The following is a 23,211-nucleotide window of genomic DNA, read 5'->3' on the forward strand; positions in this document are numbered from 1 at the left end:
CCAGGAGCACTTTCCATTTTCTCGATTCTCCTCCCTTCCCCCAGTCGCTGGTCGCCTCTATCGGCATCTCGCTGCTGCGAACGCACCAGTTTTATGCCTACGCGGTCACACCCCACGAGCTCATCCAGCCAGAAGTCCAGCAGCAGCAGCAGGAGCATCAGGCAGATGGCAAGCTGCCCTCCATTCCTGTGGACAGCCTGAGCGATGTCGATGTCCTGCGTCAATTTGTCAAGAGGTGAGTGTGAGTCTGGATGAAATATGAATGGCTTGTTTAAGTTAAAACGGCTTTTTTTCACAACAAGTTAAGTTCAGTTCGACACTTTAAGTTGTATTGCAAAAAAGTTTACAAAAATAATTAGAAGAGCATTATATCCATTCATCAGCTTATGGTGACCACTACTATATTTGGACAATATGGTACTGGGCCGACTGCTAATTAAATCCGCTTATCTTTTTGTGCTCACCTTAAACCAGTCAAGTTGACACCTTGCCGGTGGGTTCCATTGTCCGCTTCCCTTATCAATCGAGCAGGCTCTGTTGCATTGTCCTGGCTGCTGCCGTTGCTGTTGGTGTCGCTTCTGCCGTTGTCACTGTGTCCGGCAACAGCAACCGGAGAGCGGGAGCAACAACCAAGTTGCTGACAATGCTCTGACAGCGGTGACGAGCGCATGGCAGCTACATGGAGCGATGATGAGGACGATGGCAGCGGCTAAACCGCAACTGGAAACATCAACATCCTGTTGTTCTATTACAAGCACAAGCACAAATCCAAACATCCACACATATGCGAGAGTGCGGGCCGTAAGACTTCATTGTCATCGTCATTGTCCTTGGCTTGTTTGCCTCGTCCTTGTCACTTGACAGGCTCCCCAAGCCGTTATAGCTATTGCTCCATTGTTTCGATGGCAGTCGTCATCATTACGCTGTCAGCCGAATGGCGAAAGCTGAATCGTCATCAGCTAGGAATTGGGCGGAATAATTGTGCACGGCTAGATGTCTGTGGCAGTGGTTGTTGGTTGGCTGGTTGTTTGGTTGTTTGCCTGTCCGGAGCCTAAAACTTGACTTCCCCCCAGAAGTATGCATACTTGCACTCCGCTCACACTTTGTCGCCCTAACCGGGCTGCAAAGCCAATCCAGTTCTGGCTTTGCCCAACCGACAAGCGCACAAACATCATAACCACATCAGCACGTGAACTGGGGAACCGGGCAACCAGCGGAGCTGCTCCAGCGGCAGCGAGGAAAGCTGCGAGGATGATAACGACAAAATCCCCAAAGGGCTGACGGAGCGGAACATCAACAACTCTATTAGACGAAACTCCGCGCAGGATCAGCATCAGCTTCGCCGGCATAGACATGCATTTTGGCCAGGAGGAGCAATGGGTATGACGCTGAGGGGATGTGGGGCTTCAGAGAGGATGCAGAAATGTGGAAATAAAAGCTGTCTAAACGACACAGCGCTGCAGGAAGAGCCGCCGACGAGGCAGCGAGCGATATAAACAAATTATGAGCAGCAAAGTGAGATAAATGCATGTGTGCGTGTTGCAGATGGCTGCCAACAAAAGGCACGTCATGCCAGGATGCGGATGCGGATGCGGACGGCTGCCTCTGCTCCAGAAACATTGTTGCTAATTGCACAGAAACCACCACGATGCACAGCAGCACCCCATCACCCCGGGCTCCACTGCAAGTGATGGGTGTGATGCCTGATGGCTGATGGATGGTGGATGGAGCGTCTGCTTCACCGACTGCCCAAAGTAATCGAAGACTAATTGAGATTTTAGGCCTGCTGACATTTTACTACACATGGCATATTCATATATGCACATACATATGTGTAGAGGCATATGGTGGCATGTATATTGCATATTTTAAATATTTGAAGAGGCAAGGACTAATTGAATTAAAATTTCAAGCATTGGCTGAAAACATTTTATGCAGAAATTGCAATTTTCAATTAATTACTTACACACACGCACAGCAGCCGACTATCGGTAATTAAATTGACACTCATAGCCACTTTGAATTCCGGATTCCAGACTCTCCATCTTCGGATTCACCACCCGGCAGCAGTTCGAGGAGTACTTCATGACCTGCCTGCTGCTGATCAACAAGCTGTACGACGAACACATGGTCGATCAGCAGGAGCAGTTCCAGATCAAGCAGGTCTGCCTCCAGGCCATCCTCGAACTTTTAATAACGTACAAAACTTTTCCCATTGTGGGCCTGGCCAACGGACAGTTCCATCACACCACTCGCTGGCAGCGCATCACTTGTGACAGCATTAGGTGAGTCCCAGCTCCACTTCCAGTAGCTTCAGTTCCAGCTTGGGTATGGGTGCTGGTTCGGGTTCGGGGTGGAAATTTATGAAAATTAAAATTCACAGAGCAGTGGATAAAGTTTTTAATGTGTAAATGGCAAAAAGTACAAATTAAATGCCAGCAAAGTTGAGTCTGCGAATGAGCGTGTATATCCTGTGATTTTCCTGTGGCACATATTATATCGTCCCCCATTACGAAAAAATCCTTCAACTTTAAATGCACAACTAATTTGTTAACATGGGAGCGGTGCGGCCAAAAACAATTTGGTAAACAAGTTTTCGGATGCTTTTACAATGTCTGCGTTTTTAATTAAAAGCGACAAAAAGTCTGTCGATGGGACCACGGATATTGCATATATGTAGTAAAGTATAGTATGGTATACCATAGTTATAACGTGGCGTGACGTGAGCACATGAATTATGAAAATAATTTTAAAAGTTAACAAGTGCCAAACTCTTTTTTCATGTCTCCTGCTCGTCGACGCGATTCAATTGCCTGGAACGGCAAAAACATGAGAGCCAAAGCTGAAATATCAAAAACTCTGTTGACAACCCCTAGGAAATTTGCGAAATACATATTTTCCGTATTAGCTGGCCAGCAATGGCTTTTAAATGTGTGCTGTTGGCTCTTCTGGGTCTGGGTAACACGAAACTCTGACAAATCCTTGTCGCCCGGTGTTGACTTTATAAATTAGTTTTTAATTACAAGCAAATAGTTTTTACTTGCCATTTCGTCTGCTCTGTCAACAGGGCGTATGCGCCATTTAGTTGATAGCATTTGGCAGAAATAAACGTACATTCACATACGCACCTTATCGCCACCGACAACCCGAACTTTTCCCACACATCCATCACTATCGAATTTATATATGTATATTTATATATATTTCAGCCTGAAGAAACTGCACAAGGTGCAGTTGCTGGTGGATGCGTGCAATGTCTTCTATCAGCCCAATCTGGAGCGGCAGCTGGCCTACGACAATGTGATTGGCACACGCACCTTTGCGGCAAATCAGTACGATCTCAATTTCAGCTGGGCCCAAATGGAGGACCAGGCGGCGGCGGGAGTGGGTGTGGGAATGGGTGTGGGAGTGGGCCTATCTGGCGGGGAGCAGGCAAACACGGCGGACATTAAGCAGTCCTGCGATGCGGATGTGCCCGACATGGCAATGCGCAACTATCGCCATTTTACGCAGCTGTCGGGAATTGACTTTCGCAGCAGCACGCAGCTGGTCTTTGACGTACTGCAGCAGATGATCGAGGTAAGTCCTGTCAAACTTTTACGGGCAGTCACGTCCTGTGCATTGCCAGCATTCGCACATCGCATGCTAGCCGGGCCATTCGATGGGTTTTAATTTGATTATGCAAGCCGCTTCGCGGACATTACGATGCAGCCGGGGACTCTGTTTTTGGGCGATCCTTGGGGCTTTGAGTTGCCAGTGATTTCATTTGCAGATGAAACTTGCCATAACTCTTTTGCAATTCCCTCCATCCTTTGACAGCTGAATCACATCCTGGTGCTGCCCAATTTGGTAAAGTTTTGCGAGATCTGCGAGAGTCGCGACCACATCAAATGGATTAAGGAACGCTGCCTTAAACTGCAGGAGCAGGTGGCCATGGACGACACCATTTCGCATCAGGTAAGTTTCCATACAAAAAAGTCTAGCTGAAAGAATTTCTGAAATATATATAATATATTTAATTTATTTATTAAGCATTATTTCAGGTTTTAACTTTGTTTCTGTTTCCTGGCACCACTCCGCCAGTCTATTGTTTTTCATGCTAATTTACTCTGCACTTTGCAGCACATAATCTACTTACTGTGCCGCAGCCAGGCTCTCCTGATCCCCAGCCTGGTCGAACTGCAGGTCCTGTGCTCCTTGATTGGCAACGTCTACTTGAAGAGCACGCACAGCTTCATACGCATCGCCACGTTGCAGGGGCTGCTCTGCCTGCTGGAGTGCTGCAGCAAGACCAACACGACAATGGGACGGCTCAGTGAGGAGCTGGCATTGTTGCGAGCCCTAATTGTGGGCTACATCAATCGTCATGGCATCATTGATGAGAGGTGAGTCCCGACCCTCCATGCAGGTTGAAGGAAGTGAGAGGTGGTAGGTGGGAAATAGGAAGCCGGAATACGAAATACCGAATCCGGAATCCAGAATCCAAAATCCGGATTCTGCTGTCCATAATTTGCCTCTCTGCGCAATTAACAGCCCCTCATCCAGCTGGTCCGTCAGTATTATAAGGCTGTTTGCAGTACACCCGGATTGAATTAGAAGTGTGTCTTACTCGAACGCCGAAAGTTGGAAGCCATACCTGGTACCATCTTCAATTGAAACTCATCAACTCGACTTGACTGGGCTCCCCGGGTCTCAAACTCCTGCGACTGCTGGCATGTCTATATCTGTTCCACAGATCCACTCACTAATGGCAAAAGTTCTCATTTCGCATTAGTTACCTCGGCTCATCGGCATCTGGTCTCTGTGGTCTGATGTTCTGCTGCTGGATCCACCTGGCCGCCACCCCTTTTGTTTAGGGTGTTATCAAAAAGTTTTCAAGGACTGCGCCGGAAGCAGCCGAACACCCGTTCCCCTCCCTTGGTAAGGGATATGCTGGCAAAGGAAGTTGCCATAACTCGACAACGTGCAGAACATCGATGAACCATAGCCATTGAAACTTTGCCGCTGCTTTCGATAGATTTTCCAAAGTCAAAACCAGCCTCCGATCAATGGAGCCGTGGTGTTGTTGTGTTTGCGTTGCATTTGCTTGTTTATGCTCGCCAGTAAATTCTAATTATAGGCTGAGCAGCTGCCTCCTCGTTCGCGGCTTTTGGGGAAGAATTTCTTGAGCTGCACCTCCGCCGCACTTGAGTGTGTTTTTGTCGTCTGATTAGGTTTGGGAAAATGCGTCAAAATTTGAGCTTAAACTTGGGCGAAGGAAGGAATAAGAGTATAGAAGGGCATAGCGGGTATGCCTCGATTTGGCTCTGAAGGGCAAACAACTTTTATTGCGCATACGCAGCGTATGCCAAACCAATATGCCAAAACCTCAGCGAAAATTGCAGCTCCTGAAGCGGCAGAGGAACTGGTCATAAAATCAATGGATGGCCCTGCGTTTGGGAGGCACGACCATGGCAACTAATCAGCGAGCTGGCGGAGCTCGCCCGAACTAATTATTTTGTAATTTTACGCGCGAAAACCAATAAGGGAGTGCAATAGGGGGAGGTGGCCATTTTGGGCATTGCCCACGGCATCGGCGGATGCAATTCTGCGGTCGTCAGACTTCTAATTAATTTAGATGGAAACATGCCCAGCACAGCAGCTGCAGCAGGAGCAGCTCGTTCTGTGTACAATGAGTAAACATTTCTGGGTTATCTTTGCAGCCCCCTGCCGTTCAGCGTGGAGCACACGAAGCTGGTCTGGACGCTCAATTACAGTCTGATCGAGTGGACATCGAAATTCGTGCCGCAGTGTCATCTGTTGTCAAATACAATAATTGCGGCCAACAATTTCCTGAAGACGACCGCCGACGAGGAGCTCTATCTGTGCGTTCTGCATGTGAGTACAAAATGGAATGGAGATGGGAGGATAGGATAGGATAGCCGCGTGGAAAGGACTTAGCATGCCACTTAAATGGTTGTCAGCCTTGTCTAGCCGCCATCAGGCCACTTACTAACTGTCAGCCGACTAGCGGGCCAGCAAATCTGACTGCCATTGACCGGGGCAAACGTTCCCTGGTCTGGGATGAAAACCTCGATCCCTTGACTTGTGTGGCTTAGTCCTGGGCAGCCCACGTTGCGCTTAATTGGTTTTTTGATTGACAATTTTCAAACGGCAACGGAACTGTCAGGCGGACGGGGGAAAAGCCACGCGAAAGGACCGCAGCCAGTGCTGTCATAACTGACGCAGGAGCAGGAACAGGAGCAGGAGTAGCAGCCAATGCATTGGATGCATGCCATTGCAATGGCAGTAGCCAAATGTTTATTGGCCTTGGTGGAACACTCACACATGGCCCGTTGGTCAATGGGAGTCCGTTTGCAAATTGAGCGTAATGAAAAAGAGTAAAGCATTTTGCATTTTGTTTAAGCGTTGAATACATACGTCTGCTACATAAAGAAATTCCTCAGTTGGCGAACGTAATTTGCCATCATTTAATATAGAGTTGAGATTTTAATTGCAGTTTACGAGTACATGGCGAGCGACAAGTAATTAAAAACTGTTCTTGCACTGCATATTTCCGGGCGTCGTTCGGTCGAAAATTAAATTCGACTTTTTAAGCAATTTATGAAATTTGCACGCAATTCAATTGTCCCATTTTGTTGCCTTTGCTGGCCATGATGTCCTTGTTGTTGCCGCTGCCTTTTGCTTTGATGGCCGCCACTCGGAATCCGAATCGGCATTGGAATCAGCATCATCATCATCACCATAGCGAAGAGAAAGCGGGAGAAAGCGCAATGGGGCGCAGCGACAACAGCGGCCATAACAATAACAATTTGCCACTCAATTAGCGTGGCCATTACTGAAAAACCCACTTAAGTATGCAATGATAAAAATTCAAAAGCGAGTCGAGAGCCGCCGCATTGCTATTTCTATGAGCTGTCCTTGTTCATTGCCTTTATTTTGCTACTTTTTATATACGTGTATATGTTGCTTATTGTATTTATTTATCTCTTTGTCATTGACAGGGCCTGGAGCGCATGGTGGTCAATAGTGGAGTGCCGCCTCCTGGCATTCAGCCTACTGGAAAGGATGCCGCCGCTGGAGAACCGGGTGCCGGAGCCGGAGCAGCAGGATCCGAGGCGGGAGTTGGCGTCGTGGTCACACCGCAGATGCGACATAAAATTGAAAAACTTGCACTCGAATTGCTGAAAATGGAAAATGAGAAATTTTCGATTCCGGCATTGAAATTGCTTTTGTCCTGCATGTATGTGGGTGAGTATGCGGGGGCTGGCCGCAAAGAAAATAACAAAAGTAATACCAAGATCAAATGGGGTAGCAAAGCGATGGGAAAACGAAAGAGCAAGGGGGGGTACGGAAATATTTCGTAATTTCATTTAATACCGCATGGGCCGCGAACGGGTTTCCACTGTTGTTATAAGAAAATTGAGCAAAGGGCGAGTGCGTTGGGGGATGGAAATTCCCAATTTCGGAATGGAAGCGTGAGAAGCAAACAATTTTAAAGGGAAGCATCCCGACAGAGGGCGGCATTAGGCGGCAGGGCACTCTGGCCAAGTGAACTTCACTCCCCTTACGCGCCCAATGTCCTTTATTTGGATGCTGCCATGTTCCATTTTAAATGCGCTCGCTGGGATGGCGCACTTTGTGTGTTTGCGGGTCAACAGTTTGGCGCTGATCATTATGGCCATGAATGCATTGCGAGTGCGAATGCGAGTGTGTGTCCTTGCCAGAGAAAGGCTAATTGCTGTCGCCGGCGAACATCAGGACATTCCGCCGACTGTTGCGTATCTCTGCCGTCTCTGCTGGCCGACAATTATCCCTGTTGCTGTTATTAGCGCAATTCCAGGACAATTATTATCGTTTCAACTGTCGTGCGCTCACTTCGCCTGTGCTAAAACGTTAGTTCAGTGGTTTTTCGGGGGCACAAGTTCAGTTTTTGGCATTCAATGCTCATAAATAGGTATTCGTTTAAGCACAAACTGTGAGGGTCATTTGCATAAAGTTTATCTTGGAGCGTCCTTGAAAGCTTTAACCAATAATGTTGACACTAGACAATTTTACATACAGAATATCTATGGTTTACTGGAATCTGTGATTTATCCTATAGAGCTCCAAGAGCCCAGAAAAACTGCAGATTAGAGTGGAGAAATTCGCCAGCTTACTCAGCATGGGCTTTCATTCTTGTTCAGTTCATTAGCAGATTCCCTAGCTTTAAGGTACATGCCGCTTGCCTATGGAAATCGCCTCGATGCGGGTCAATCGTAATCCGCTCAGTCTCGTTTCATTAACCAACCCTAGCCCATCGATTTCTTTACTCCACCATGTTATCTTTTCCATTCTCTAACGAGAAAAAATAACAGCCGTCAACCATTTTAAGCATAGCAAAAGGAATAAAAGATAGACAACTACCTTCATTTTTTCCTACACTGGCTTTGGGATATGCCCGGCCAACATGCTGTGCGTGGTAACTTAGCACAACTTTCGACTGGGCCACTCCTGGCCAGAAATTATGCAACTCGCTCCACAAATATGTCGAAGAATGCCCGCAGCGGAATGGGGTGCATGTGTGTGGATGTGGGTGAAATTGGAAGTGGAGCGTTGCGTATTTGCCTTGCACTTTGTCAGTGCACGGGATTGCCGACTGCCGACTGCTGAGTCCCTTTTGCCATGGCCACAGCACGCAAATCCTTTGAGAAACGTCAATGTTTGTGAAGCAGGCCATTCGCGATGCTTACTTCTGCCACTAAATGGCAGCAACTGCCTCGATTTTGGGCCCTACACACCGCACACACCCCGCACACTCCGCACACTCCACATATACGCCACTCACAAATCTCGAATATGGCCAACCGGGCAGGATCCTGGCTTGGGACCCAGAGAACGACCGTACCGAAACGCATCCTGGCGGAAGTTGGCTATTCCTGGGCACGCTTTTTTGCTCTTTTTCCGCCTGCTTGCCTTTTTAAAGCGTTGTGGGCTCCACGCGAAAATAAACAAAAGACCGCGTCGCCGAAGACAATACAGGTTGCCCAGCTACCACAAAAAGCATGGAAAAAATTGGAGAGTGAAGGCTTAAACAAAAAAGGAGCGAAACGCCAAAACAGGGAAAGTCGAGAAAAAAGGTATATACATTTGGCCTCAAAGTTGCAAAACGCAATAATAAATATTTGCGGCAATATTGGTCACCCAGTTGGTAGAAAATGCTTGTGAGGCGAAGGACAGCGAACCCTTCCCACAAAAGGACACTCTTTAAATAATGGGATTAGGAGAGCTTGTTTCTGTTTCGTTTCGTTGGCTTATTTTGAAATTAAACAAAAGCTTTAAATATTTATTTTAGGATATTTAAGCCGTTAACAAGTGCGACAAAATTACGCTAAGGTCATTTTCTTTTTGCTACGAATTCAGATCAGAATGTATGAAGCATATATTCACCTGGGTAGAATCTATAATGCAGACCACCGGTCTTTTTTCGCTGTTTTTCGCCGTGCTTAAACTAATTTTAGAGTTTGTTAGGTTTTTCTTATTTTTCCGTGCATTGCCTGCGGCATTCGTGGCGCGCGTAATTGTGGCCAGGCGCCGGGAAGCACCCCCAACCACCCCACGCCTACAAAGCGCCCGCCCGGTCACTTGGCCATACTTCATGCCCGTTCAAAGCCTGCAACAACAATGCCAAAATTGGCAACAGCCAGCCAAACAAGCTGCCCGCAGGCCAACAGCCCCGACCAACAATGTTAAGCTGCAAAACAAAGGCCAAAGCCAAAGTTGGCGCGGCCAGAAGGCGGCTGAGTTGGGTTACGGGTGGTTACTGGTGGCTTTGGGTTAGGCGTTAGGGGGTGGCCAAGCTGGCCAGGTGGATCAGCTACCGCTCCACTTGCATTGTAAATAATTCGATGCCGCTAAGCCACACTAAGCAGCACACGGGCTGTGGCTTTCAGCGGTCTCTGGTTCCTGGTCTCTGGCCGCCATCATTTTTCACCTGGCCAAAGGAACGCACATTTATTGTTGGTGACCTTCTCAACCAGTTGCGGACTTAATCGAACAACTCTAATCTATGCCCTGTGTGTGGGCAATGCTGCTCAGCTTCAACTTTTGGTTCCGCTATTTTTGTTTAGTTTTCAATTTGATGCTTTGGTCATGGGAGAAAGTTTGGGCTAAAAGCATCGGTGCTGGGAAAAATCCATAAAATTTAAATGCAAATTTATGTACGTGTGTGTCCTGGGGAATCAGTGGGCGAGTGTGTGGAAGTGTAGTGGGGGGAAATGGAAAAAGGGAGGGCAGTGACAGCACTGGCGTGTGAAGGACCCCGAGCATGTGAATAATGGCCATCGGCATTTGGCTTGAAGGCTGCCTTGTTAATTAGAAAGTTTCACTTTCTTCCCTTTTTCTGCATTCTGCGAGTGACTTACATATTTTCCATTTCATTCCATTCTCAGGCTCGGCCGCCCAGCTGGAGAACACGGAGCTGTCCAACGGAATTGTCCAGGATGACCCTGAGATAATCGCCCAGCAAAACGATAAAGTCGATATACTTTTGCATTGTATTAAATCATCGACTCGAGATGCCGCCTGGATTTATGGACAAGTGCTGTGCCAAATTATTCGTGATTTAGTGCCACCGAATGAAATATTGACGAAGGTCATAAAGGAGTTTCTGGCCATAAATCACCCGCACTGCGATGTTATTGCCATGATTGTATATCAGGTGAGTGCTGTTGGCCAAAGATCTAGCAAAGGTAAAGACGTTGGCCATTCGTGCGTGGTTGCTTCGAACACACACTCGGATTCCCATGCTGGGTGGCATTTTACGAGTCCCGGATCCAGGACCTCGTCCTTGTCTGGAGACCGGAACGGAATGGGGCCAATGCAGCGCTAATGTTTGCCCTGGCCACAAGTCGAAAGGGTAAAACACTTGCCAACTCCCTCCCCACTGCCCACATGAGTGTGCGTGTGCGACTGTGGAATTTTGGCAGCTTGAAAATTAATGGAATTCATGGCTACAGCTGGCCTCCGTCCAGGTGCGTGGGTCAATGCGAGGAGCCGAAGCCTTCGCCTACTGGCGTCCACTGTGGGACCATAAAAATGTTTCATTAGGTTCAAGGTTAGCCAGTGCGTTGAGTGCGTGCATGGAAATTAATAAAAACAAGCTCGGAAGCCAACGAGGCATCCCGGCATCCCATAGCGGCACAATTCGCACTGTCATTCGCAGGGCCGGATTCCCAGGCTGCGATATTTTTTTAGCCAACTTTCTGCCACAAAGTATGCTGCTGACTGCAGTCGACTTTTGCGGCCCGCCGACGAGGCACCTTTTGAGCAGCACAATAAAATTTAATTTCCGTATTGTCGGCTTGGCTTTTATTTAAGCATTTCGTTGGCAGCTCTAACCCCAATCTGCTCTGCTCCTTTACTCCGCAGGTCTTTCGCTCCGCCATCGACTCGTCGTACCTGCAGATGCTCCAGGACTGGCTGATCTGCACCCTGCCAACGTTCCTGGACCAGCCGGAGCAGCAGGGTGTCTGGGGCCTCAGCGTCATCTTTTTATCCGCCTCCATAAATCTGCATTTGATTAAACTATTTCCGCTGGTGCTCGGCATCGGGGCATCCAACTCTGCGGCAGCAGCAACAACGGCGACAACGGCAACAACTGAGGCAGAGGCAGCAGCTCCGGCGATGGCCCGAAAATTGGGTCAACACGAAATTGCATTGTTCGTGACAGCTGCACAAGATTTCCATGCGAAATTGAGTGGCGAGCAGCGGCAGCGTTTCCGCAAGGCATTCGGCAGCTTCGAGCAGAGTCAAGTCTACGGCCGGATGTTGCAGCGCCTGTGATATGATACGCAGATACCATACCATTCGATACGATGCGATGATAGTCTTGGATAGGTTTTTGGTTCCCAGCCGTAGAGAAACCCAACTATTTATCTTGCGTTTAATTCCCAATCGCAGCTAAAAATAAAAGGAAAGGAGCCGAGTTTGGCAGGCGGCTAAACTTGCTGCAAAGACAAGCGCAAGCGTGAATAACTAATTGCCCCAAGCTGCGGAGAAAGTTTGAGCGGATGTCCCTCTTCCTTGCGCTTGTACTACTTCATCAACTCGGAGGACCCTTGCAGACCCCAGCGAATGGAAAGTTTTTTAATAGTTGGCGAATACAAAATTAATTTATGCTTTACATTATGTGTAACTAATATTTAAATTATTGCAAACGAATGTCCGCCACCACGGCCCGCACTTCCTAATCTGGTCGAATGTTTAACGAGGCCAGCAACGAGCGACCCGCAATTAATTCCTGCGGCTTTCGACAAGGACCCAGGACACGGAAATTATGGTCTTGTCAGCTTTCGGCCAAAGTTGATCATTTATTTATTATGACGCTGCTTGCTGGGCAAGAAATAGAATCCCGGCCAAGGGACGCTAGTGGGCATTAGTATGCGCCTTAGCCAATTGCCGGCTAATTCCTAATCAAAATTACTTAAAAATTCCATTATGCAAACGCAAGCCACACGCTTTGTACTCCTACTGTAATCAAAATAATAACCATGTTGTTTAATGAAATAAAAATTGCTATTAAAACGAGTGCGGAACTGTGTCGTCAGCTACTTGGGGCGTATGGAAATGGAATGTTTGATTTTTGAAATGCATAAAAGCTGAGCCAAGTACTTTGCCAACTAACCGAGAAATTCGTTTTTTGGATTACCGAGCTGTATGCAAATCGGTTCGAACTTTTGCGCTCTTACCTGCTATCCTGGCGCATGTAACGTGGATCCGGCTCCTGAGCGTTTTCTACGTTCTACCGTCTTACCAACAAAGCGCATTAAAGTTGACAAAATGTTTCGTCCTCAAACTATCACCGAAGTGCTGGACTGGAAAAAAAATTAACTATCCGGATTTTGCGTGAATATCTGATGCCCTGGGAAGTAGGCAAGCTTATAGTTTGTCATTTGTTTTTATCTTATAAAGTTTGCTTTTATTATACCATAATATTGGTCGTTCTTACTAACTAGCATTTTGTTATCCTGCCTAAAATCACAATAAAAATGCAGAGATTTATGGAAATAGTAATTAATACAAATTTACTGAGGGAAGATTTATAACAATGAGTCAAGGATAAAAATTATTTCCAGGGTATTATAGCTGGGCTGTAGAGTATGCAAATCCTCTCAGTGCGTAACGGTTTTGCCGCCTGCGTGTCATTGTGTTTGTGTACCGAAATTGACAGATAAACTTTAGCTCCCACTGTGTGTGTGCGTGTGTGCGCGCGACAAGGACGGAAGATGGCTTTTGTGTGCATGCAAAGCTTGCCGGAAATTTGCCAGTTCAACGCGAAACGACAAAAAGCCGGTAGAGAAAAAATGGAGAAGGGAAGTTGCAGCACACACCGAAATGAACTGCAAAGCTGTTCAAAGTTGTTTTTCTGTTTTGCCGCGACCGCATTATGCAATCGAGCGAAGGTGGGCGTGTGTGTATGTCTGTATGGGTATGTGACAGACGCCCACGCGCTGGTGCTCTCTCGCTCTGGCGCACTGATTCGGTGTCAAGACAATGTGCCTATTGTCGCCATTATGCCGCACGCCAAGAGGCAATTTGGCCAATGCCTTGGCCATAAACTGCAACATTTGGGCTATCAGCATTTGGTTACGCTTCATTTGGCCAGAGAACCGTAGTGCCACTCCCCCCTTTTGCGCCGCCTCGTGCGATTAGCAGTGTGAGAGCATGTGACTGACCGGAAAGCAGGGGCAGATTAAGTAGCCGACCCGTATGCCGCCATGACCTACGCTCAGAAGGCGAGTGGCTCGAATGAATGAAAGTAGACTGCGTGGGTGGTGTGCCACTTCCACTCGTTCCGCTTGCTCTCTGTCGCTGTTAACTGTGAACTCACCACTTTTCGGAGTACTTCTCTTCGCCAGTGCTCTCTTAAATAAGGATGGCCCATGTGGAAACGGGACTGTTACCGCGTAGACTAGGTCAGTGGAGTAACAGTCCCGATTCCAGTTCGTTCCACGCACACGTAACCGTGAGTCCTTGCCATGCAGGATGTGCTGCGACAGCACAGGATATGGAGCAATTTCTTAATACTCCGATGGCTTTAAGCGGGAAAGCACGACGAGCGGGGCGACAACTGTTACACTCACAGTTATGATTATTGTTATTATGATAATGTCAGCAGCATGAGCAGTCCTCGTTGTTGTTATTCTACTCGGCTTTGGCGTTATTGTTTGGCTATTTGCTCGGTGGGGAAACGACTTATCTGTGGTGGGGCATGCGGGTGCCCCCAAGAAATCACTGTAAAAAAGTATCAAATAGGGTGGCTATCAAAAAGCGCTTAAAATCAGTTTTGAATTACTACGTTTTTTCCAGAATCTAAATACTGAAAGATATTTTTATAAAGTTTTTTCCTTTACTAAGTTAAAACGGAACTTAGTTTTTTCTGAGTGTACGCCAGGGCAGCAAAACTTTGGCCAGCGAAGCGTGCGCGTTTATGGCGCCAATAGTTGCCCAGCTTTATTTTGCCGACTTCCTGGTGCTCGCCTCGAATCGATCCATTGGTTTTCCCGCCTCATTTGCAATGACACTTGGAGCCCGGTCGCCACCTGGGCCCGCGCTCCTTGATGCTCATTTGAAATTTTGATTACGCTGGCAACGCGCCGAAGAGGAACCTGTCAGCGACTGATACGCATTAATTACGTTACCTGGTGTAAAAGGCAACGCCTCGACTCTAGACAGGGCCGCTTATTAAAATTGAATAAATTATGCAAAAGTGCGAGTGGCCAGGCAGCGCGGAAAACGGGAGCCCGCACTCGAACGCCGCCACACACATACATACATACACTATACGCCTCGGCCCGATCCGCAAGATGGACAACGCATAATTAATTCCGGTCAGTCGCCAGCGTCAAGCGAAATGCAATCAGCATCTTAAGCTGCCAAAGTCAGGACTCCACCGACAACGCAGGAGTACTACTCACGTCATTCATGTGATGACAGCCACTGGCTCTCGTTGGAAAGAGATCTCATCAGGAGGAGATATCTTGGGTGGCCCAGTTGAGGCCCAAGAATAAATGAATGCATGATTGAGTGAATGCGATTTCGATTGATTGCACAAATGCAGCAGTCAATCGAGGGCGATTTCAATGCGGCATCGCGAATATTCGACAAGTATATCAATTGCATGTTTCACGCGCCACTAAATACCCATTTAAAAGCCGGCAGCTAAATTTGCATAGTTTTATGCGTATGGCATTAGTTGGTGCAAATGCCCCATGAGCTGCAGGCAAACATCTGTCGGTTTTGTTAGCTCCATTCAGTGAAAATCATGAATTGCGTGGTTGTTATATTCTTTAATTCCTTAACGGCTTACGCAAATAACAAACTGCGGTAACATGGCTAACAATATGGCTTACACCAAGGGAGCTTGTAACACATTGCATTCCGATTAGCATTATAGCATTATATGTAACATTAAAAATAATTTAGGCAAATTTACTGTCTATAATTATAATGTTTAGTAAACAGTGCAGCCTATATACACTTCCGATTTCAAATGGTATTATTGTAATATAATATCTACTAAGAGATGAATAAGCATAGTAGCTTAGTAAAAGATACAGACAAGCATTTCATTTAATCTAATTCAATATTTACAAAGTCCTTATATCTTAACTTTAGTCATTCGAAGAGCAAAAATCCAATGATGGATTGGTCCCGTGTTTTTGTCCACTTGTGCCCTCAAAGACGCGCTCGTAGTGACTGCAATTGGTGATCCTTAGAGTCCAGTGGTGGAGGTCCTGGCACAGGACGTCTTGCGCGGCGGCGGCAAGTCAGATGTGTAGTTCTGGTAGCGAGAGGAGCAGTTAACGGCCTGCAGGAACAGAAGGAGAGGAACTGAGAAAACTAAGAAAATTTTGGAAAATCGACAGGACTTAATGCGAAAATATACATAAAGTACCGAAGGCCCGTGAATTCACAGTTCGGCCACAATATTTGATTAATGACGTGTTTTGATGCAGAGTCACTTTGGTGGCGCTTCGTTCGGGGAAAGTGGGGCAGTGGCAAATGGGAAATGGGGCATGGGGCGAAAGCTATTCCCATGTCAAGGCCCCTGGCTGCGATTGTTGCCGTCGCTTTGCATTTGAATGATTAGATTTGATTCAATATTCAATTATTAAAGTGGTTTGAGGTGTTGAAATGCCGGCAGACAAGCATCGAATGGCCCAGTTGCCTGGCAACTGGGAAGCTGGGATACGCTATTCGGGATCTGTGGCATCCTGGCATCCCAGCCGATTGAGGAGTGAGAGTTTTGCATATAAATGATTTATGAATTTCCGCTTTGATTGAACTGCCTAAAATTGTTGATTAGTGCCTCGTCACAGAGCCAGCACAAACAACAACAACACAGCACAGGGCTCCGGGAAAATGAATTACGGCTTTTGAACCGCCGCCAGTTGCGGTCCTTGGCTTCCCATTATTCGATTACGGCAAATGGACAACAGCGGAAAGCTTTTAAAGCTGGTATTTCACAGCGAATGTGCACCATATTCACTCACAACAAACAATCAAATATGTACCTTGTTATTTATAAAAACAATGTAGCAATTGTTCAACATACTCATACAAATATGGTTAAGTTTAAGAGGCAAAATAAGCACATGCTAGCAGCATACAAAATAAAGGTTTTAGACTACGTAGATTCAAAGAAAATAGTAAATAGTAATAGTAATATCATTGCATTAATGTAGAGAAAACCAATTTTATAAATATTCGAACGCGTGCCAAACATGTATTTGTAAAGAAATATTTAAAACAAATTTACTCCGCCTTACAGTTATGTTTAATAGGTAGTTTTCTCAGAACTCACATCCTGATGCGTCGTTGTCCACATACCAAGTTTGTTGGATTGCAAGCCCTATTTGGATGATTTGGTTAAGGCGTGAAAAGGATGAAAGACCAATAGAGAAAGCCGACAAATTCGGCACATGAATAAATTACTAATCGAAGGCCAGTCACATGGCCAATTAATCAGATTGACATATTCCCAATCACGTGGTGGCCGAAAATTGCGAAAAAGGCATTCCAAACACGCTCGTGGCGCAAACAGAAACATTAGCGAAAAAAATAAAACAATACAAACAGCGGCTCGCAATTTAATTAACGTAATTAATCTAATTTAATGACTTGACAAACACATCAATTAGTGAAAGGCAAACCAAGACAGCATCAGCAGTCCAGGAACACAATTTATATGCAAAGTGGCAAAAGCTGTGCCGAAAACGCGGAAAACGCGGAAAACACGCGAAACCCACGCACCGCAGCGGGAAAACAAATTAAAATATTAAAATTAAGCCACAAAATGATTGAAAGGAAATGTTGTGGGGTAAAAGTAAAATTCTCAGATCGATGAGTACAATGTCCTGTGCACTTCCCTCGGCAGCTCCTGCTGTTTTCCTTCAGCCGCTTGTGTCTGTTTGTCCCTAAAGTAATTAAAAGTAAGTAAAGCAAAGTCACCCCCTCGCCGGTGGGCGTGGCTGTCCAGTCCACGTTGCCACCCGCAACGTTTCTTTTTTTCAGTACTTTCTTTTTTTTTTGCGTTTATGCAAATGGCCGCTGACCAAAAGAATTAATGCGTCCCGAAAGTGAGTTGAATTGGAATGAGCCGCGATTTTCGGAGTCCAAAAACTGCGGGCAGCCTGTCAGCCGTCTGTTTTCACTTTTTTTCACTTCTTTTGCGGGCGGTACGGAACATCAACGAATGTCAATGAATTTACAGGGGAATGCTATAAAAAGCCCGTCCAAACAAAAAATGTAAAGCCCGTAATTCCCCATTGTCTCAGTGCGTTGCTAATTTGGGCATATCTTTAAATAGCCAGCCGAACGGAAAGGAATCATTTGTAATTTAAAGCCCATTTATTGTGCCATTTGAGGGAAAACTGTGGCATGCCAGGGAATGGAATGCCTCGTAAGCCACATCGCTGCACTTCATTAAATTGACGAAACAAAAGATCTATACGCATACAATAATGGAAAATATTTGTTCCACATCAAAAGGGGTTGAAGAGGCACTTGGTCTTAATGCCCAACAGCTGCAAATCGTCTGTGGCGGCCTTAAAAATAGAGAAATGAAGATGGACGGTCCGATGATGATCCGCTTGGCTGAAATTATTCTGTAAATTCTACCTATTTATATCGTAAATATAGATTTTGATGCTGATGCCGATGCTGCGCGAGTAAAACCAAATTCGGCCCACGCGGCGTATGCGCGTTTTTCACACTTAACTCATTAAAACGTTTGCCGCTGGCCCATCGAAATTTAATGGGAAAACGCGCTGTTTTTTTTTCTGGAAATTGCCTGATTATAATCTTTTTTTTTTGCTTTTGCTCTCCATTATGCTCGTAAATTATTTAATTGCATTCTAGATTTTTGATTTGAAATCAAAACTTTCGCTCATTTAAAAACTCATTAGGAATAGCAATGGAAACGCGGTTGAGCGGAAATCAATGTATATATTGTAGATAAAAAACGAAAACAAATATCATATATATGAAAAAGGTTTTGATATTTGTCAGTCAATAAATCAATATAATGGCCCACTTAAAATTACGACACATAAAAGTTTCCATCAAACGATATGCAAACGAATACAATGCTCTGAAAATATTTCATCGATATATTGACCGAGAACTCAGATGTCGCCACTTGGAGTACCCTTCTCGTCCAGTCCCCGAGTGCACCCACCCGACTCACCTTGAAGAAGGCCTTCCGGAAATTCTCGGAGAGGAAGGCGTAGAGCAGCGGATTGATGCACGAGCTGCTGTAGGCCAGAGTCTGGGCGGTGACCTGGATGACGAGCTTGGTGAGGGTGTTCGTCTCGATGACATCCAGTGACTTGAGCAGCAGGATGAGCTGTTCAATCAAACGAAGGAATATGTTTGATTATTTAAAATATATGTGGGTGTCATATGTATTATTTCATCTCACCTGGACTGGCAGCCAGAGCGAGGCGAAGGCGATGACCACCACGACGACGAGGCGGGTGACCCGCTTGCGACCACGCTGCGACTCCTTGGACATGCGGACGCCGGTTCCCTGGCGCCAGAGCCGCATGATCATGCGCATGTAGAGCCCGCTGATGATCATCAGGGGCAGCAGGTAGGAGCTGATGAAGAAGGTGACCTGGTAGGTGCGCGGACTGAGGAAGTCGTTCGTCGTGAAGGTGCACATGCCGTAGGTGATGTTCTTCTTTGCATCGTAGTCCACCTGCGGAAATCGATGAGAATTTGGGGGTGGGAACTATGAGCAAACGCGTGCGGTGTGGGAATCGAATATTGCGCATACGTCATGTTGGCGGTGACAGTTGCATGGCAGCCAAGCAACGTCAGACGGCCAACAGCCAGACATCGTAAATAAAACTAAACTGTCATACGTATAGTTCGGACGTCGACAACTAACTCGCAATCTCACTTTGTTTCTCTGTCGCTGACATTTGGCTGACAAATTGTTCAGCCGTAGTTTTGGATTTGGATAAAAGCGCAATGGGTATGGGCAATCGGGCTCTTGGCTCTTGTTGTTTGGGGGATCTATTGGTCTGTTGGCTAGACGAGACTGGTTTGCTGACGCTTAGGAGGGTCGTAAACTGCCTGGTGAATCGTAAAAATATTCGCAGCCTTTTGTTTACATTTTTGTTTACAATCTCCGCCCCTTCACCGCGCTTTCAATCGATGAATGCGTGTGGAAAATCGCATTTAAAAAATCTTCCCATTAATGCCGGCATGAATTGCTTACAAAAATGTTTGTTTATGGCCCGCCCTTGTTTTCGTTACACTGAGCGAGCGATGTTGGCCCACAAATTGAGTTCGAACTCTGAATCTGCGCAGCGTCAAGTGGCCAAGGCCACAGAAGTAGACAAATCATGGCCAGACCCTCCGCTGATTTATGGGTTCATTTCGCTGGCATGTTCTCCGCAAAACCCAACGACTTAATAGACTTGACAAGCCATTAATGCCCTTTCCTCGTTCGCGAGAAATCAGCCAACAGCTGTCAATCAATGCCATGACCTGGAGATCGCATATCTAGTTACGCAGTCGGACATATGTGCCTTTATGATTATTATTTGATATCGATTTCTAATAAAAAGATAATGGCACACGCTCTCGCAGGCTCATTACATATATACCATGCATGTAGCTGGGCAATGTAATATGGAAATAATTAATAGCAAACTGTTAATTAACATGTTGATCAAACATGACTGAATTATGCCTTTTTATCGCCTGTTTCTTTGTATTTGCACACGCACACAACCGATAACAAAGCAAAGCACACATATGAGCATTCAATGTGGCCTCTATTTTTCCAGCTTAATCCTTAGACAAAGCAAAGCAAACACATAAACAAACAATAATGCCGCCCATTGGAACACTCCCCCAACGCGAACAAAAACCGAACGAGACAAAAATAACAATATAACGAAGCGTGAAATGCCATTTAATAAAATATTAGGTTACAATAACAACACCGGGAGCAACAGTGGGCCATTGCCATCTCACAGATAAAATAGCTCATCATCCGTGTGACGATGAGATTCGTTTAATTAATTAACCGCGACTTTCGCTTCTGGCCAAGGAAAAGGGGAAACTCAACGGCACAAACAAAAAGTTGGTCGTGTGTGATGTGGGATTCGCTTTATTGGCACTGGGAAATCAGTGGAAAAAGCCCGCAGGCCATTTATTAGTATCAGCAGAAATTGGAACCAATGTCCGACCATAATTACTTGTAGTTGATACTCGCAATGAAAAAATATGGTAGATATTAAATAGCATTCAACAAATGTTTGAACTGTCCTCAAAAATTGAATATAACTTAATAAGCCAAGTGCGAATAAAAACCTAAGGTTAAAGTCTGCAAATACATTTTACTTGTACATCCCCGGTAAATTCCCCTTTTCATTTCTGATATCACCCGCTGATCTCGAGCAAAACAATTTCGATCTTGGTCGATTATTCCGCAATTAAATTGTTTCTCGCACTTTTCGCATCGATCATAAAAGCTTAATGTCCAAGATGAGCATTTCAAGGTCGCCACCCGCGAAGACATTTATCATACGCAGTGTGCGCCGAAAGTTCGCAAGTGGAAAGTTTCAATAATGGCCGCTTGTTACGACTTAAGACTGCCCATGATTTACGCGCTTTTGGATCAACAGTTGAATTTTCAATTTTGCAAGCCTCACGGATGGGAGGTGGGCAGATACCGCCAGTTGGCAAGTGTTTCTCGCTGGCTATCTGGTCTATAATTAAAAATTTATGAATTCAAAACAGCAAATTAGTATCAAAAACAAATCGGGCGCCGCGCATCTCGAAATTTTCAATATAAACAAAAAAGTGAAAACAAGATAAAAAGGGGAAACTTTAATAGGGGCATATAGTAAAAACAAATGAGTTGTATCAGGATCAGTCGATTGGACGATCGCTGGTTTGTGCGGGGTCTTCGCCTTCTGGATTACGATTCTCTGCTCGCAGAAGGCAGACCATCTATCTAGGTATCTATAGCTATATCAGAACCAGGCAGTCGGCACCATTGACGTGCAGCGAGAGGAATCTAACGAGGTGACGATGATGGAAAGCAATAAATTGGCCTGGCCCGTGTTCTTCACAGGAGATTCAAGCACAGCAGGCCCACTTCTGCCATTTCACCCACTCCTCCCACTCTTCCACTCCCACTTACCACCACGTCGTGGGTGAAGGCCACTGGCACCGAAACGACCAGCACCACGATCCACAGAGTCACGATGGCAATCAGGGTGATGTTCTCCGTCCTCATCATCCGCGAGCGAATGGGATGGACCACCGCCAGGAACCGATCGATGGACATCAGCACCAGCGTGTAGATGGAGGCGAAGGCGGTCACCACAATCAGATACTGGACACTGCGGCACCAGAACCTTCCATATGGCCAGTAGTACACCATGTAATCGGTGGCCGTGAAGGGAATGCAGAGGATTACGAACATCAGATCAGCGGCAGCCAGATTGACAATCATCAGGTTGGTGGTGGAGCGCATGTTGTTGTTGAAGACCACCACCAGGATGACCAGCAGGTTGCCGAAGAATCCCGTGATGGCGATGACGCCGAAGAAGAATCCCACTATCCACGGCAATGTGCCATTGATGGCCAGCCACTCCTCGTCGGTGAAGAATGAGGTGATGTTCTCCTCATTTCTGGTTGCGTTTAGGCTAATATTAGCCAGCATTGTGGTGTTCTCCATGTTTTCTCAGCTTTAGTTCACAACTTTCCGGCTCACTTTGTACTGGCTATTGGCGATTTCGCTTGATTGTCACGGGACATTTTCAATTTTGGGATCTTTTCCGCTCACAGTTCACCGAACGCAAATAACAAATTTCCAATTAGTAGAGTTTCACAAAGCAGCCGCCACAAAAATTCAATTATCATGCCGAATACTATGACCGTTGAGCTCCGGAGACCTCAAAAACGTTCCGCATACGCCGTGTGGTATCGAACCCGACCGGAATTGTTCGCAACGTGGCGGGTGGCAAAAGCAATTTGGTCCTGACCCGATAACGGTAATTGTAGGTGGGTAGCACAGGTAAGACAACAATAAAGGACAGCACACAAGGATCACGGTGAGGCGAGAAGCAAGAGAGTGAGTTCAAAGGTGAGGGCACGTACAAATCGGCACCAACACAACCAAACTGTGCCGAGTCACACCCTGACGACAAGGACACCGGGGTGTCCTTAGGTTCGAGGACCACGTTGCTGCACCTACACCATAAATTCAATATGATGTCTTCCTTTCGCTGCGTTTCTGTTTACATTTCTCGTTTGCTTTTTTATTGACAAACCAACGGCATAAATTTTGGGGCTATATGGCTATGGCCAAAAAACAACGTTCCTATTGTTGCTACCGACTGCTGCGCCGCGGTACGCTATATATTTTCGATTTTATACTGCTGTTTTTGGCCAATTTGAAAGTCCACACTGCTCGCGTCCGTATCCAGCGCCCAACTGATTTCTGGCTGAGCTTGTTGAGGAATACTTCGATGCCTCGCCGGCGGCAAAACGCCGGCAGCGACGCCAGCCATCCCAGCAAGAATAATGGCAACAATAGCAACAACCAGCGCCGCTGGCTTCTGTGCGTGAGAACGTGTGATGGTTTTGGGTGGCCGCCGGAGCCCCCTCTTCCTCCTCATCCTCCGCGTCCAATCCCAATCC

General features: G+C 46.3%; 2 protein-coding genes across 5 annotated transcripts in view; one reads left to right on the forward strand and one right to left on the reverse strand.

The window, feature by feature from the left end:
• The window catches only part of LOC6612602, a 37,894-nt gene extending 25,326 nt beyond the window's left edge, over positions 1-12,568 (forward strand). Inside the window, exons 21-29 of one of the 2 annotated variants that reach the window (XM_032720277.1) lie at positions 45-235; positions 2,037-2,285; positions 3,210-3,579; positions 3,820-3,957; positions 4,123-4,385; positions 5,703-5,877; positions 7,005-7,251; positions 10,431-10,699; positions 11,410-12,568. In XM_032720277.1, coding sequence (XP_032576168.1) covers positions 45-235; positions 2,037-2,285; positions 3,210-3,579; positions 3,820-3,957; positions 4,123-4,385; positions 5,703-5,877; positions 7,005-7,251; positions 10,431-10,699; positions 11,410-11,823 — 2,316 coding nt within the window. In that variant the 3' untranslated portion in view covers positions 11,824-12,568. The remainder of the gene's footprint in view (positions 1-44; positions 236-2,036; positions 2,286-3,209; positions 3,580-3,819; positions 3,958-4,122; positions 4,386-5,702; positions 5,878-7,004; positions 7,252-10,430; positions 10,700-11,409) is intronic. The other variant, XM_032720278.1, reaches the window with a different exon arrangement.
• A 2,741-nt stretch (positions 12,569-15,309) lies between these two features.
• Positions 15,310-23,008, reverse strand: LOC6612603 (allatostatin-A receptor). Of its 3 annotated transcripts, XM_032722095.1 has the most exons (5): positions 21,707-23,008; positions 18,965-19,243; positions 18,731-18,889; positions 16,812-16,894; positions 15,763-15,850 (listed from the first exon to the last, which is right to left on the reverse strand). In XM_032722095.1, exons 1-4 carry the CDS (start codon positions 22,244-22,246, stop codon positions 16,820-16,822), a joined length of 1,053 nt encoding a protein of 350 aa, XP_032577986.1. In that variant the 5' UTR covers positions 22,247-23,008; the 3' UTR covers positions 15,763-15,850; positions 16,812-16,819. The 3 variants fall into 3 exon arrangements, with proteins under 3 accessions (XP_002037108.1, XP_032577986.1, XP_032577985.1); XM_002037072.2 differs by lacking the exon at positions 16,812-16,894 and having other exon boundaries at positions 15,310-15,850; positions 21,707-23,006; XM_032722094.1 differs by lacking the exons at positions 15,763-15,850; positions 16,812-16,894 and having other exon boundaries at positions 18,524-18,889.
• Positions 23,009-23,211: the final 203 nt, after the last annotated feature.

The sequence above is a fragment of the Drosophila sechellia genome, chromosome 3R (genome assembly GCF_004382195.2).
Source record: "Drosophila sechellia strain sech25 chromosome 3R, ASM438219v1, whole genome shotgun sequence".
Taxonomy (NCBI): Eukaryota; Metazoa; Arthropoda; class Insecta; order Diptera; family Drosophilidae; genus Drosophila; species Drosophila sechellia.